A 14,422-nucleotide genomic window follows, 5' to 3' on the forward strand; every position below is an offset into this window, starting at 1 on the left:
TCCTGATCCGGCTTCCTCCCACCGTCCAAAGACATGCAGCTTGTGGGGATAGGTTAATTGGATAATCCAAATTGCCACTAGGTGTGAATGTGCGAGTGAATGTGAATGGTTGTCTGTCCCTATGTGTTAGCCCTGCGACAGACTGGCGACCTGTCCAGGGTGTACCCCGCCTTTCGCCCCATGACAGCTGGGATAGGCTCCAGCGCCCCCCGCGACCCTGAAAAGGATAAGCGGAAGCGAATGGATGGATGGAATTTAGAACTATTAGTTTAAGTGTACAGTTGGTACTGAGTGGTCATGGCAGAAGATTGAAGCAAGTGCATATGAAGCCAGGATCTAAAGGATCTGAGGATAGGAATACAAATGGCAGATCTGTTTGGAATTCTGAAGTTGTGTTCACTGCCATAAGCAATTACATTAAAGTAGAAGTTAACAAGGGACATCTGTGACAAAACTAGCGGGATGACGACAGCACTCCCTGCTATGTTAAGTACATATTTATATTAGGCTGTGTGTAAATGTGAGCAGCAGTTATTAAATAGTCAAACTCTGAAAACAATTAGTTCAGGCATTGCCAAGTGTGTTAAACAAAAATAAACTTTAAAAGGCAATATTTGCACGAGTCTTAATGAAATGTGAGTCACTACATCTGGCACTATTCAATGCATTGCTTAATATATTGTACAACAAAAGCATAAACTACACAGATTTGTTTAAACCATTTATTTTGCTCTTTAAACAGTGTTTAGTTTCTCTTATCAACACAGATTTCAACCATCCATGGATGTCTGATTCCCTTTATGCACAGTGTAGTGATGAGTTATTTTAGGGTTGTTGAATTCAGGACTGGAGTTTATTTTGTGGAGAAGCTCATGACCACCTGGATACAGAAAGAAGAATGATTAATGTGTCATTTAGTCAGCCAGTGAGTGTAAATCTACCATTTGCTGCGTTTTACCTCATTCTGGACAAACACTCATAACTGTCCGGATGCTTTGAAATAAACAACACAAATTAGGTCTTCGTTTTGGACATCTAGTAATTAAGTTATGTCAGCTGAGGCTGTATGTACCATTTGCCTTGCTTCATTAGGTCAATGGCATCATTGATTTCATCCATAGTCATAGTGTGACTGATAAACTCATCCAGCTTCAGTTTCTTTTCCAGGTAGTCTTTCACCATCTTAGGAACAGCATCCTTACTTTTAAATCCTGACCCCACCCAAAGACACACAAGTTAGAACGGCACTAACCAGTTTGTTACAACAGAAGATGCAAGAAATTATGCAGATCTCAGTCCAATTCATGACATGAATATGTCCAGCTGACTGGGGACCTCTCCAGGGAGTGCCCCGCTTCTTGCCTTATAACAGGTGGGCTGCATATCAAGCATACTTTAATCCTAATTTGGAGAAGCATGCCAGCTTAGACCACAAACAATTTGTTGTGAGCTGCCCATCAGATTTAATCACTCATGTGAAAATGTTGTACGCTGGTCCAGCCCACTAGAACTACTGGTTATGGTCACATTTGTCTCACCTCCAAACAGGCAGCCAGTCCATGTACGTCCCGAGGTGAGCTGAAGAGGTCGGGTGGTTACGTCTTGCATGTCTGTCAATCCCACGATCACACTGACACCCCAGCCTTTCACACAGGACTCCAAAGCACTGCGCTAGATGGAGAAATGGTAACAAGTCAGCAGAAGGATAGAAGTCACTGAAAAGACTAAACTGACTCAAGGTCTTTTGGGTTTTAAAAACAAAAAGGAAATTGTTTCACTTAATTCCCTCTATTGAGAATCTAAATTTCATAAAATTCCCCTACCATGCATTCCACATCACCAACACATTCCAGGGAGTAGTCCACACCTCCACCAGTCATCTCCATTAGCACTTGACTAATGGGTTTATTGTGATCCTTGGGATTGACGAAGTCAGTAGCTCCAAACTCCCTGGCTTTCTCAAACTTGTCTGGGTTGATGTCAACAACAATAATCCTTTTGGCTCCTGCAGCCTCACAGCCCATGACTGCAGCCAAACCCACAGCTCCCAGACCAAACACGGCACAGGTGGAGCCTGGCTCAACCTGCAGGAGATGATTTCAGTAAATGGGATTCATTTTGGATGAGTGCTTACAGGTCGTTACTAAAACAAAAAAACCTTTCAGTTCTAGCACCATACACACCTTAGCAGTATTAACAGCTGCCCCATACCCAGTGCAGACCCCACACCCAAGGAGGCAGACTTTATCCAGAGGAGCATCAGGGTCAATCTTAGCCACAGCCATCTGATGAGCCACAGTGTACTCAGAGAAGGTGCTGATTCCCATAAACTGCCGCAGCTTCTGCCCATTACAGGTTAACCTGGACTTTTCCAGTGCCATTTCTTTTGAACCCATTCTAGTCCTGAACAAGATAGAGGGAAAACATGAACCTCAAGAGTACGCATCAGCACATGGTGGCAATGAGAGGTGAGAATAAAGCAAGATTGTACTCACCAAATTACGTCACACTGGTTTGTCTTAGGGCTCTTACAGAAGCGACATTCTCCACACTGAGGAAGGTAGAGGGGAATCACCTTGTCTCCTGAGGAAAAATAAATGGTCACACGTTCTGCTTTGGCGTATTAACCGAGTGCCCGCTTATGGACCACATTTACTTGGATTGAGAATTTAAAAATTTGAACATCACAATTTACAATTAAAACCACCCTTTGGACAAAGGCAATCAAGTCTCTTCCTAAAACCAACCTGAACACCATGGGAACAGCTGTGGCTGATGTCAGGGTCAATCTCTTGTTCACGGAGAGAAGTTTAATTTGTTCAAAGTTAAAAACTGACCTGGCTGAAATTCTGTGACTCCAGGCCCAACACTCTCGACAATGCCGGCCGCCTCATGGCCAAGGACGACTGGGAAAAATTCCTTCTCCACAACCTTCAACAGGCAGTACAGGTCTGAATGGCACAGCGCTGTTGAAACAATCTGTAACCACGGGAATAATAATCAAATCCAAAGTCAAGGTTGTTTCTGGTGAATCTTCTGGTAAAACAGGAACTTTATGGAGGTACTACATTGCTCCAGGATCATTTCAGAGGATGAGAGGGCCTGCAAGTCTTGAAAGTGGACGTCTCACCTTGATGCGGACCTCATTGGCCTGGGGTGGTGCTACCTCTATCTCCTCAATCACCACAGGCTGCTGGGGCTCCCAGGCTACTACTGCCTTGCACTTGATGACCTAAAGGGGAAGTTGGAGGAAGAAGAAAATTCCAAGTCCAATGCACATGATTAAATTACTATAATTAGCCTCCATTAGCCTTTTTCAGCCTTAATTTTGAAAAACGAAAAATTATAGAAGGAAATAAAAGAAAGGAAATTTTACACTTACATTACCAGCAGTGGTCATTTCTGTAACAAAAAGGTGGAGAGATGGACTTGAGTAGTTACAAGTAGTGTGACAGCAGTTCATGGGGACACAAACTTATAATTTTCCTCTGTATTAGCAGTGTTAGTTCAAAATTAAAACCAATCAATAACCCAGCAGAGTTCTCATATCAGAGAGCTTGTGATGCTTTCAAATGTTGTGAACGGTGTTCTTTTGAATGAAACTAGAGGGGGTGGGGCTTGTTTATAGCTAGACTTTAACTCATTTACCCAACTACTACCATTAACCAGTTAGGTTAAACAGACGTGGCTTCAAATACAAATGTTCCCCACATATGACATCCAAGCTTTATAATTAACCTGTATGTTATGCGTTTTGTAAACTAAACCATGCTGAAGTCAATTTGGTTCCAAACTTTAAAATGTGGATTTAAAAACAAAAACTCTTCAAACCATGTTTGCAACATTTGCAAACCAGTTCCATCTAAATGTGAAATATAGGTGTTAAACCAAAAAGTTGAATTTTAAATGTAAGGTTAAATCTAAACTCATCTTTTGCAATAACGCAACGATTTGAGGGCCAGTCTGTAAATGAATTGTCTAATCTTAAATTGATTTCAAAGATGTTTTGAATCCAGGATGCAGACAGGTTGATTTGGAGAGGTACAATATTTGTTATCAAATCAGTCTAAAGCTTCAGATTTTCCACTGAGAGGTTAAAGGAGGCCTGACTGGGTCTGAACACCACACACGCATAAGTACACTGTAGCTTTGACTCAATCTGCAGTGGCTTTAATCCCAGTTACATTAAAGCTGATTTACATTTAATTAGATTCAATTTCTTTAAACTCAAATGTAATCATCAATCATGTGGTTCTTTTATTTGTTAATAAAATTTAAAGTAGGGTAAATTATAACTGGGAAGACAAGGAACCCAAAAAGCTTTCCATTGTCCCCTCTAATTCTTTAAGTTAAAATGCTACATAGGCCACATTAAAAGGATACCATTTCACTTAGGATGGATTTGCTTCACTTAACTCAGGAGGAACACAGGTGTTGAAACTCACTCTGATCAACCTTTCTAGAACAAGGTCACTTATTTCAGAGTTACTCGACTCATCTTACTAGTTTATAATGAAACATGAGCTGGCTTGGGTTACCATGTTGAAACAATGATTCTGAGTTCCCACTGCTTAGAAAACCTCTAACATTACTGGCAGCATTTCAGAAATGCACAACAACACAGCAATGAAGGAGAGATCAGTTAAACGAGTTCAGCCAGCTAATTTTTGCTTTTCCAGGGCAGAACGAGACCGTAAACACAATCACAAAGAAAGCAACTTGCACATACCTGAAGGAAATAGCGGGTCTACAACAGGTGGGAAACAACGGATGCTCCAACGTGCAGGGTGGTAATTAAGGGCTGGCCAATATTCGCTTTGCAGCTGCATTTTCCTTATAAGGAAAGCGGCTAATGAGGCATGCCTAAATGAGCTGACCTGGAACGTTAAAATGACTCAAAGTCCGACTGCAAATAATGTATAATAATAATCATCATCATCATCATCATCATCATCATCATCATCACCATCATCATAATTGATGGGAGTTTATTCTAAGCTAAGCTATCTATCAAGTACAAAAATAAAAAAATAAAAATATAAATATAATATGAATTTAATATGAATCTACAGTGAAAGACAGTTTTGTTTGTTTTGTTTTTTCATCCAACAACCCCAGAAAAATGACTCAGGACAGTATTTCTGAATGCACAGTACGATGGTGGCTCAGTGATTACCTCAATCGCCCAACAAGAAGTTGGCCCTGGGTTCAAACCTGTGGAAGACCCTTCTGCACATGTTCTCTTTGTGCTTCCTCTAGAACTCCAGGAACTGTTACTGAAAAGAAGGCTAAGTAATTCTGTCTGGATGGGTACTTTTGCAAATAAAAGTTCAATATAAAAGGAAAAACTGCATCATTCAGCCAAACAAATGCATCTTAGTGCATTCGTGTATAACCCCTGTCAATATTTGAAGCAAGAATCTGAGTGAGAAAATATAAAAGGCTTTCTAAAGGGGTTTATAGGAGAAAGTTAATAGCTTTAACTCTTTTAGCTGAAATATTGCCTCCTTTTGATGTTACCAGGAAAGTAGTGCAACAGGCAGAAATAGCTGTGGTAATAAATCCATGATCTCATCACTAGTAGTGTAATTTCAACACTGTTTGCCAACCTAAGTACATATAGTTGATTAGACAAGTCTGTAAATCTAAACTGACTAGAAAGCTTGTGCCACACTACAACCAGTGAAATAGTGAACTGAATTACAGCCTCTGCACCGACTTATAAAATAACACAACCAAATCTGATCAGAAGTGAGGAAACCAGTCATCTGTTAAAACCATTTATTTTGCTGCACAATCACTCCTCAGATTTTGATCATGTGAACACTGATGATAATTCTTACAAACACAATCTGCACATAATCTGTTGAATGGTGTTCACTGTAGAGCATGGCTTCAGATTACTGAGGAATGAAGTGGTCTTACTGTGGAGAAACACTCAGAACTGTCCGGATGCTGGGAAACAAATACAAAGCACAAATTAGAAGACTTGCACCTATTAGTTTTTCATTTTTGCATCTAGTTAGTAATAATTGAGAAAGTATGTACCATTTGCCGTGCTTCATCAGTTCAATGGCATCGTTGACCTGGTCCAAAGTCATTTTATGAGTGATGAACTCATCCAGCTTCACCTTCTTGTTCAGGTAAGCTTTAACCATCTCAGGGACGCCATCCTTACTTTTAAATCCTGAGCCCCAGATATAAAAAGCATATTATAACATCAATTAGTCTTTTCTCACTTCAAGCCTTCTGGCCACTGTCACAGCACAGGAGGTACTGTTCCTGGTAATTTGGTGTGTGAAACCAATTATGGAAAATGTGCAGATGTTTGAATGTGCTGAATACAACCTGGTGCTTTTCAAAGTTCTGCACTCAATGTGCTGATGTAAAGCTGAAGAAAGTTAGATGCATATGGATGCAGAAACACCTCCCCAAAACTGGAAGCTGTGCTCAGTAATGCTGCGGTGGTGGTTACATTAAATTACATTAGTTAGTGTGGATGATCACATGTGCCTCACCTCCAAACAAAGAGCCCTTCCATGTACGTCCAGCAATGAGCTGAATGGGTCGGGCTGCAAAGTCGTGGAGATCAGTCCAGCCAACCAGCACGCTGACACCCCAGCCTTTGATACAAGACTCCAAGGCACTGCGCTACATGATAAAACCAGCCAAATGTCAGCTGACTTGTAAACATAGGGTTCTTGACCATATTTACAAACTGATCCAGTCTTCATTCGAATTTGTCAGTCTGCCTCACCATGACTGCCACGTTCCCGACACATTCCAGGGAGTAGTCCACACCTCCACCAGTCATCTCAGCCAAAACTTCATTGATGGGTTTGTTGTGATCCTTTGGGTTCACAAACTCAGTGGCTCCAAACACTTTGGCCTTCTCAAACTTGTCTGGATTGATGTCAACAGCGATAATCCTTTTGGCTCCTGCAGCCTTGCAGCCCATGACTGCAGCCAAACCCACAGCTCCCAGACCAAACACGGCACAGGTGGAGCCCGGCTCAACCTGGAGGAAAAAAAAACAGTCAGTTTGGATACTCTGGACTTGTTAAGACTTCATACAGTAACAAACATCAATCTTCACCTGCTGTCAAACCTACATACACACCTTAGCAGTATTAACAGCTGCCCCATATCCAGTGCAGACCCCACACCCAAGGAGGCAGACTTTGTCCAGAGGAGCAGCCGGGTCGATCTTAGCCACAGCCATCTGGTTCATCACAGTGTACTCAGAGAAGGTGCTGGTCCCCATAAACTGCAGCACCTTCTTCCCCTTACAGGTGAACCTGGATTCTGCTAAAGCCATCACATCATGACTATCAGCAGCCCTGTACAGAAAACATTGGTTAAAAAATATAGTACTTTGTGGCAGAGGGTACATATAAAACAAATTCTACGATTAAGCGAAATTAAGAAAACTATTAACTCACCAGCCTTTTTCACACTGATTGGTCTTAGGATTCTTACAGAAGCGACATTCCCGACACTGGGAGATGAACAGAGGGATCACCTTGTCTCCTAAAATTCAAAAAGAAGGCTGAGAATGCTGCATCTTACAGAGACCACCTGGTGAACATGACAAGACAGACAAATGAAAGCTTTAACTGACCTGGCTGAAACTCAGTAACGCCGGGGCCAACGCTCTCTACTATGCCAGCTCCCTCGTGTCCAAGCACTGCTGGGAAGCCATCTTTGTGCATACCCTCAAAAAGGTGGTACAGGTCAGTGTGGCACACTCCAGTTGCAACGATCTGCATGAGAACACAGATGATTGTTTCTTTTGGACACTTGAAGAGTTTGGCTTGTGGTTTTATCTGTGCAGTTTGCTAAGCTTTTTACCTGACATAGCAAGAATGTGAAAGAAATGGAAACGCAAGGGAATGGATAAAACTCTGTCTTTTGCTATATACCAGAAATACACCCAAAATGAGGAAGCATTTTGTTAAATAAGAACATTTCTGGGGTTAAAATTTCCCCCGGATGTTATTAGGTCTTTATCCGAGTCCAGTGGCTAACATCTCTGTCCTGATTTTTCATGGACTTTTAGAGATTAAATACAGTGGCTACACCCCATCAAACCTGGTCAGACATGGTTATTCTTTGTGGTAAAAGGTGTCCAAGTCCCACAGTTTCTTTTGTCATACTGTGTGGATAGTGTACTGCAATTCCATAATGACTAGTTAAAAAAAAAACTGCTCACTGTCGCCTACAGCTTTTAGCCTTAGAATCATTTTGAACAGTATTAAATGGTATAGAACCAACAAGTACTACTGAAAGACAATATTTTTCATATCTGCTCCCATCAGAGATTCAGTTTTTAGATGATAGCCTCATTTGCTAGCTAATGATAGCTGATAAAAAGCTGCATTAGTATACTTTATTAGAGCTAAAGGCAAGATCTACTGTGTGACATTGTAGGTCTCATCTCTGCATCTCTGTGCCTCTTGTCAGTCAACTGGACATGAAATCTTGGAGAAGATGAGCCTGGAATTACTTTAAGATCCTAAAAAGGAGCTAAGAGTTATTTTACAAACAGTCTGCAGAGCATCTGATGGTATTCTGACTGCATTTCACATTGAAATGTGCTGACATGTCACTAAACAATGTTGAGCAACATTTTGAAAGGAACGTAATTTCACTGGGTCTGACTGACATCATACGTCCGCAAGTAAACACTGTCTTATTTGTCTGATCTACAGGGTGGGGCAACCAAGCACACCATTGGTTTTTTTTGTGACATTACCAATAAGTTTGATGTGTCACATGGCCCTCTTCCTATTGAAAAAACAAAAGTTGTATCCAAGATGGCCGACTTCTAAACGGCCACCATGGTCACCACCCATCTTGAGGAGTTTGCCCCCTCACATATACTAATGTGCCACAAACAGGACTTTAATATCACCAACCATTCCCATGTTATTACAGTGTATCCATATAAATGGCCCACCCTGTATATTTTTTTATGTCTATTTTTGTCACCTGCACTTTGTCCTTGTCAGGTTACAGCTGATTTGAATATTTGAATATTAGCTAAGAAGTGGAGATTCTGCTCTTTAGTTATCCGAGTTTTTATCTTTCAGATTTTTCACTTTTGCCTTATTACCCATTTTTTGTGTTTCACCATGAGAAACAGTTTCCTGCAACTTTTGCTTAGATTAGAACCCACTATTATGATTCCTTTCATTCACCAACACAAGTGCACTAAGAGATATCTGTGAATGTGTGTGTGTCGATTCTCACCTTGATCCGGACCTCATTGGCCTGAGGTGGGGCTACCTCAATCTCCTCAATCACCATAGGCTTGTTTGGCTCCCAGGCCACTGCTGCCTTGCACTTGATGACCTAAAGTGGCAGCGTGAAATGTCACATTTTTGGGGTGCTGCTGAACTATACCAAGATGGGTTTCTGGAGAGTTATGACAAGCACCTACTCATGTAGCATTTGTAATTTGAAGTGCATTAATGCCTGCCTGGCACAACTCGAGAAATTTCAAACATCTTTAAATTATACTATTCAACTGGTGCAAGCAAGAGTTTGTGCAAAAGAGCCACTGTTTAACAGCAGATTGGTTTTAATAGTTCAGATAAGGCTTTTCCTGCAGAAGGGCAAACATCATATGACAAGGAACAGTCTAAAGTCCATGTCTCATTTAGCAAATGTAGTAAATGTAGACTCTGGAAATTGAATAACACAAAATAAACCATTCACTAAATCACATGTTGTTACATTACATAAATAAATGGGCTTTTTTGGTCATTATCTTTGAATTCCCTGCACTAAATTCTTGGGCCATACTTTTCTTTTGGCCTTCCACAGCAGCATCCTTGCCAAAATTTGCAGTTGCACAAAACTGTCTCGATGGCTTGAAAGTGCATTCCAAGTCAAAATAGGAAACGCAATATTTCACAGATGTATTTCATCACAGTTTTATTGCAATCAAAGTAGTAACTCTAGGCTGGGCTTAGTGGAATAAACATGCATGTGTAAAAGGATATAGGTTAACAACTGCTCAACTGCCCTGAAACCCTTATCTGTAACACTTTCGGCTATTACAGTGTTCATGACACACCCACCCACACTTAGACACAGAGGTACAGCAAAATACATTTCAACCAAGTACAATATTTTAATGTGAGGTTTGCAACAAAATTTTTTGAAACAACAAAACAAAAACAAACAAACAAACAAACAAACAAACAAACAAACAAACAAACAAACAAAAAAACCCACATTAAAACATTAAAGCTGTAAATGAGGCCTCCCATGTGGAATTATGTACCTACCTTACCAGCGGTGGACATTTCTGCAACTATGACAGAGTCACAAAAAAGTTGAAAGCAACAGGAGCTGCAGGACTGGAGTCAGAGAAACTTGCTTGGACTTGCTGCTAAAATACTACAGCTGGAGAGGGAGTTATGCAACCACCAGATGGGCAGGGACTTTTCAATGATTGCAAACTGAAAACGTTTTTTCTTCTTCCCTTGCTTAAACTCATATGGAGAATAGATATGGAGGCTGCTATGTTTGCACAAACAACCCACAGTCAACACAGATGATAATAAATCATGGAAAAACTCACTTTTGTACTGCATTTATCAAAAACTATGACAACTTACAGAGCTACCTGACGCTGTATTTCTGTTATTTTGTTTGAGTGGCCATCGTGAGTCATTTATGCTGAATGGCATAAAAATTTACATTTATTTCTTTATAATTACACAGTTTATGACACTCAACAACAATCATCACAATGACAAATCCACTGAATTGTTCTATAATTTTGAAAACTTTATATAGTATGTCAAGGAGGTGAAAGATTTCGGTGGCACTCAGGCTTCACATTCACAGTTTGGAAATTTGACAGTTGATTTCTTAGTCAACTGTACAATCACAGGTGCGTAACAGTAAGTTGGCACATTAGAAATGTTATCTTTTGGATTTGTGTACAATGTAACTGGACTTTAGTAACAGTTCTAGATATTGCATCAGCCCTTTAGTCTTATATAGATAAAGGTCAATATACAAGTCTTTGAGAGAACTCCCATCATAAACTTTATAATTATCAACTACCCTTCTCAAGACCTTGAAATAAAACTTGCTACAAACTCTCAAGCTCATTCCAGTCCAGGCTGTCAGTTATCTGTACCCCCAGAAAATCCCTGGTGACTACCTCAACAGCACTGTTGTCATTGATGAGAGTTTTGTCCTGAATTCGATGATCATCTCCTTGGTCTTCTTGACGTTTCGGAACAGATTGTTAGCACTGCACAGATCCACGGCTTCACCTTATCTCTATAGGACAGGTCGCTGTTGTCCCTAATGAGACCCACCACTGTTGTGTCATGTGCATACTTGATGATGTGACTAGAAGCAGATGCAGCACTGGAGTCATGTGTCACAGCGTGAACAGCAGTGGGCTCAGGACACAGACCTGAGTGGAGCCGGTGGAGCCGATGGAGATGGAGATGCTGTTTCCCATTCGCTGACTGAGGTCTGTTGGTGAGGAAGTCCAGCAGCCAGTTAACCATGGGAGTGCTGACTGTTTTCTACTCCAGATCTACCAAGCTCAGGTGGAGAACAGAGGAAATGGCGTCCTCTGGAGAGCGGTTTGGCTGGTAAGCAAACTGGAATCGGTCAAATATGGGAGGCATTAAAGATATGTAGTCCTTTACCAACTTCTCGAAGTTCTTCATCATTATGGGAGTTCGTGCAGCAGGGTTGTAGTCATTAAAACACGTGATGGGCACAGGGATGATGGTGGCAGACTTGAAACATGATGGAACCACAGTCTGCTCCAAGGAGTTGTTAAAGATATCTCTAAGGACGTTTGCTAGCTGGTCACCGCACTCCCCGAGTACTGTTGGGGTTTTTATTATGAGAGACAAGACAAATATGCTCCAATTATAAGTTTTCACAGATAATTAATAAAAAATTTAAAATTTAAAATTAGTTTTACATGGCGTTGTAGGCCTCTCTCAGGCTCAAAGGCTGCCGCACCCAGGCAGTATACACTTTTTACTGCTGGTCACAGAAACTGAATGTTGACATGGTTGGTCGAAAGAGCTGAGAGTGGCCTTAGGTCTGATACCAGCTCACGGCCAATCACCAGCTCTGCAGCTTTCTGGACCTCTCCTTATTTGGGGACGCCCTTTTGCAGGCAACACTCCCGTTACGATGAAACCACGTTTTGTTCTCCGGTCAGCCCCGTAGAGTTAAAGAAGGGGTGTAAAGTGCATACCATAACAGCAGATTTATGATCAAGGCCACATTCCTGTGAGGGGGTTGTGAGGAAGTGTTGTCTCTGTTAGTATCAGAGTAAAAGTCTACTTCCAAAACTCCTACATTACACTGTGTGCAACAAAGGACAAAACACAAATATGTGATACTAATTATGAGATATTAGCCTTAAAGATCAAAATAAATTCCAACAGTACCCATCCTGGAATGTTTTCCGTACATTCACTTTTCCCAGTGTTTTCCCAGACATCATCCGCATTGAGATTCAGCGCTTTCTCATCCGCGTGAAGACTGGCTTTTATTGCAGAGGTGTTGTCTGTTGCAAATCTACAGAAAGATTCGTTGAGGTCGTTGAGGAGGTGTGGGTTGTTGTCATACAGTGTAGGAGTAGCCTTATAAGCTATTATTGCTTGAATCTCCTGCCACATGCACCTGGTGTTATAGGGTCACAGAAGAAACTGAACCTTCCAGCATAAATGCACAGTTCAGGCTGGCTCTAGCTGTCTTGAACACAGCCTCATCACTAGACTTAAAAGCAGCATTCCATACTTTTAGCTTTTTGCGTGCCTCCGGTGTCATCCAAAAAAACCCAAACAAACCCTAAATTGGACATTATATCTAGAAAAGTTCAGGACTGTTGTTCCCTGTTAAAATGTCCCCCAACTATTTAAGAGTATTCCAACGGTTGTGAAACAATCACCTCACAAACAGCTGGCAACTTAAAAAGATACAGTTATGATCAAGTTTAACTGCAAGCAAAATGCATTTCACACCAACAGCATACTGTGGGGTTGGCACAAAGTTTTCCAAATAGTTTCTTTTTGCACCTGAACAGGACCTTTTGTAAATATGGGCTCTAACTGTTCACCTGGGGGAATGAAGAAACAAATCTGGTCATTAGGAATCAAACAACAAACACATTACTCTGAGCTAACGTCATTTCGTTATTTCTAATGTGTGACTTGTGATGACCTTCCCACTATCAAGAAAGTCCTGACCTGCTTTTATTGGTGATTGGCCGGCATGAGAGCATAGTCAGCTAATGCAGCTCACATGGGTCTTCCAGGCTATAAAAGCTGGTCTAGATGTACTATCCAGTCTCTACTCTACCATACCTGGAAGCACCCAAATTGCCACTTGGTTATATTATGGTAGGTTTTTATGTGAACTATGGGAAATTGCCCTTTGTCACCCACTTTGAGTGAGGTTGTGACAAATGGGAGATGTTCAGTCCATTGGTAAGGTTAAAGTTTGGGTCAGTGCTAACTTGTTTGCTAACATAGCTTAAAGCTGTTCTGCTTTTTGAGTACAGCCCGATACAATATCTTAATAAGTTCCGCATAAGATAAGATTTGGATTGGTTACATTAAGGTTGAGCTGTTCTGTGGTTTATGCTGGAGGAGAACAACAATAGTCACCATTTTGCCTGGCCATTAAACACCTGTATTTTGGGATGAGTTTAGCTTCATGAGCCATGCATCCCCTTTAATAGGCTTAAGTGGCTGACCTCAACAGAGGAGCATGCTTTCTCTTTAGTCTGGCAGAAAATGTGGTTGAAGTCATTTTCTTGTGGTTTGTGGCCTTATGAAACACATGGCTTGAGTTTTCACAATTGGTTGTGGCATAACTGTGCCACAAGTGTAACTGGTATGACTTGAATAATGTTATGTTTTAAATTTAGTAGTTTGGTCTGGCAGCTTTGGTGTAGACAACATTGACTGAGCTTTGAATTGGCGTGAATTTGGTTGGTTCCCTCTTTGGTGGCAGCTTGGATGTTTTGGTTGTTTTGCTACTATGGCTGATTCTCATGCTTTAATTTGATTTTTGATTTCTGACTACTAAAGATTTTGCGAAGCAGTGTGGTGTGTTTGTTGCTGCAGGCCATGTGATGAGGTCGGGTGTACATTTAAGTAACAACACTTTGATTTGGCGCAGATAATGCTTGCACGCGCTGCTTTCTTAGTTGCAGCCTACTGTTATTGATTTGCTGCCAAAGGAAGATCAGCACTTGATGCAGCTTACCTCTTACTTCTAGGCAGTAAAGGCTGCCCCAGATTAATCAAATCAAATCACTTTTATTGTCACATCACATGTGCAGGCACACTGGCACAGCACATGCGAGTGAAATTCTTGTGTGCGAGCCCCACAAGCAACAGAGATGTGCAAACACAAC

At 41.2% G+C, this 14,422-nt stretch overlaps 2 protein-coding genes across 2 annotated transcripts in view; one reads left to right on the forward strand and one right to left on the reverse strand.

The window, feature by feature from the left end:
* Window positions 1-804: 804 nt before the first annotated feature.
* On the reverse strand, window positions 805-10,450 carry LOC308389644 (uncharacterized protein). The gene is made up of 19 exons (XM_080871136.1): window positions 10,296-10,450; window positions 9,253-9,354; window positions 7,622-7,763; window positions 7,443-7,530; window positions 7,121-7,340; window positions 6,758-7,018; window positions 6,519-6,651; window positions 6,049-6,187; window positions 5,926-5,955; window positions 3,383-3,428; window positions 3,131-3,232; window positions 2,838-2,979; window positions 2,496-2,583; window positions 2,184-2,403; window positions 1,824-2,084; window positions 1,539-1,671; window positions 1,073-1,211; window positions 959-993; window positions 805-880 (listed from the first exon to the last, which is right to left on the reverse strand). Exons 1-18 carry the CDS (start codon window positions 10,311-10,313, stop codon window positions 960-962), a joined length of 2,298 nt encoding a protein of 765 aa, XP_080727262.1. The 5' UTR covers window positions 10,314-10,450; the 3' UTR covers window positions 805-880; window position 959.
* A 105-nt stretch (window positions 10,451-10,555) lies between these two features.
* LOC308389822 (semaphorin-4E-like) overlaps window positions 10,556-14,422 on the forward strand; it is a 38,368-nt gene continuing 34,501 nt past the window's right edge. Inside the window, exon 1 of the mRNA XM_080871375.1 lies at window positions 10,556-11,627. The gene's annotated coding sequence lies outside the window, so the exon portion shown is untranslated. The remainder of the gene's footprint in view (window positions 11,628-14,422) is intronic.

This window comes from Rhamphochromis sp. 'chilingali' (genome assembly GCF_963969265.1).
Source record: "Rhamphochromis sp. 'chilingali' genome assembly, chromosome: 21".
Taxonomy (NCBI): domain Eukaryota; kingdom Metazoa; phylum Chordata; class Actinopteri; order Cichliformes; family Cichlidae; genus Rhamphochromis; species Rhamphochromis sp. 'chilingali'.